Genomic DNA, 2,033 nt, shown 5'->3' on the forward strand with positions numbered 1-2,033 from the left:
GTTTTTATCTCTCTGCTGAGAACTTCTACATCTCTAGTCATTTAAGGCATTTTTACCCTACCTCATAAATCACAGTATTATTAGTTTCTTTAAAGGATTTTTCTGCCAGTTCCAGCATCTCAGTAATCTTAGGGTTGGCATCTGTTGATTATATTTTCCATTGGGAATTAATCATATTTTTTCTGATTCTTGTGTGTCAATCAATTTTAGATCTATATCTCAGATATTCTGAATACGATTTTGAAGAATTCTGGATAGCTAACATCCTCTGGAGGATTTTTTGTCACTCTTTCCAAAGGTCTTGGTATGCTGCTTTGGGTCTTTTCCATGCAGGCAAAGCTCAGGAACCTTCCCTGGTCACACTGAATTAGGGAATGCCTTTTTCCAGGTCTCTCATCTTTACGAGTCCTCACAACTTCTTGTACCTGGGGGCCACTTCCTGCCATCATCTGGCTGGAAATAGGAGGCTCGTCTGGAAATTTAGCTGCCTGCACTCTGCTGAACGGAAGCTCCACGGCCGCCCTGGAGTGATGTGGCAAGGATAAAGGGAGACAAGATAACGTGAGTTTATTTCACACTCTTCAAGCCAGAGGGGCCATCTCTCTGTTTCTTTGTTCAAAAGAATGGTGTTCAGTCCGCCGCCCGCGCTGCTCCTGTAGCGATGGCTCGCTTCGTGGCAGTGGTCCTGCTCGGGCTGCTCTCGCTGTGTGGCCTGGACGCCATCCAGCGCCCTCCGAAGGTTCAGGTTTACTCGCGACACCCAGCGGAAAATGGGAAGCCAAATTACCTCAACTGCTATGTGTCTGGGTTCCATCCACCCCAGATTGAGATTGATTTGCTCAAGAATGGGGAGAAGATGAAAGTGGAGCAGTCAGACCTGTCTTTCAGCAAGGACTGGTCCTTCTACCTTCTGGTCCATACTGAGTTCACCCCCAACGGAGTGGATGAATATAGCTGCCGCGTGAAACACATTACTCTCAGCGAGCCGAAGATAGTCAAGTGGGATCGAGACCACTAAGCAGCATCATGGAGGTTTGGGGATACCTCAGTTTGGATTGGACTAATTCCAAATTCCGTTTTCTTGCTTTTTAATGCTATTATGCTTTTATGCTTCTTGCACATAAATCAGAAGTTATATGGATGTTACCACAAATATCATCTTCTGTATAATTCTTCTTTGTGCACTACGTTTCCATGTTTGAGCTGTCTTGGCAGGTAGCTGTCATGGGGGCTCTGGCAGATTAGATGGGGGGAGGAAAGAACTCTCATGTTCAACATTAACATCTTGCGCAAATATAAAGTCTTCAGTGTCTTTTGCACACAGAACTAGGTAGTAAGATAGTTATGCATGTTTAGAGTTACCTCCAATTTGTAATTTTTCTTAGAATTTCATAAAAGTTTTTGAAAGATAATTGTCAGGATTATTGGAAATTTGTTATACTGGGTGACATTTTATCATATAAAATCATATTTACTTCTTACATCTGTTAGAATGAGACATGGTTGTGCCCATTTTCTGTTTTAATTTGTTTCACCAATTAAAGAACTAGTAAAAAAAAAAAAAAAAAGAATGGTGTTGCCGTAAGAGTTTTCCCTTCCTGGTTCGCTGCCAGGACTCTACATGTATGGCTGCCCTGGAATAGGGCAAAGAGAGAAGGGAAACATATTTCTCCTAACTCTCCAGCTTGCAGGGACCACTTTTCCAGTTCTATGGCCAGAAGGCTTGGTTTTCTTTTAGCATTCTTTCACCCTGTATCATGCAACCATAGCTTTGCATGAGGGGTCTGTTTCAGGGAAAAACCATGAGAAAAAAAGAAAGAATTGATCCCCCCAAAACTCACCTGCTTCTGGGTTGCTTATTAAAGTTTTGATCCCTCTCTGTAATAGTCCACCTTTGCATTAGTTTTGTTTCTCTTTCCTCGGATAATTTTTTGTATTTATTTTCAAGAGTGTTTAGATGTAGATAATGCAAAAAATAGGCTATACTGGTCTTATGACATTTGGCAAGCACTGGAAATTCACATTAGATTTTA

The 2,033-nt window shown here is 41.8% G+C and overlaps 1 protein-coding gene across 1 annotated transcript; it reads left to right on the plus strand.

Moving 5' to 3' along the window:
* Positions 1 to 641: 641 nt before the first annotated feature.
* On the plus strand, positions 642 to 1,451 carry LOC130830149 (beta-2-microglobulin-like). The gene has a single exon (XM_057697164.1). It carries the CDS (start codon positions 662 to 664, stop codon positions 1,016 to 1,018), a length of 357 nt encoding a protein of 118 aa, XP_057553147.1. The 5' UTR covers positions 642 to 661; the 3' UTR covers positions 1,019 to 1,451.
* Positions 1,452 to 2,033: the final 582 nt, after the last annotated feature.

Source organism: Hippopotamus amphibius, chromosome 10 (genome assembly GCF_030028045.1).
Source record: "Hippopotamus amphibius kiboko isolate mHipAmp2 chromosome 10, mHipAmp2.hap2, whole genome shotgun sequence".
Classification (NCBI taxonomy): Eukaryota; Metazoa; Chordata; class Mammalia; order Artiodactyla; family Hippopotamidae; genus Hippopotamus; species Hippopotamus amphibius.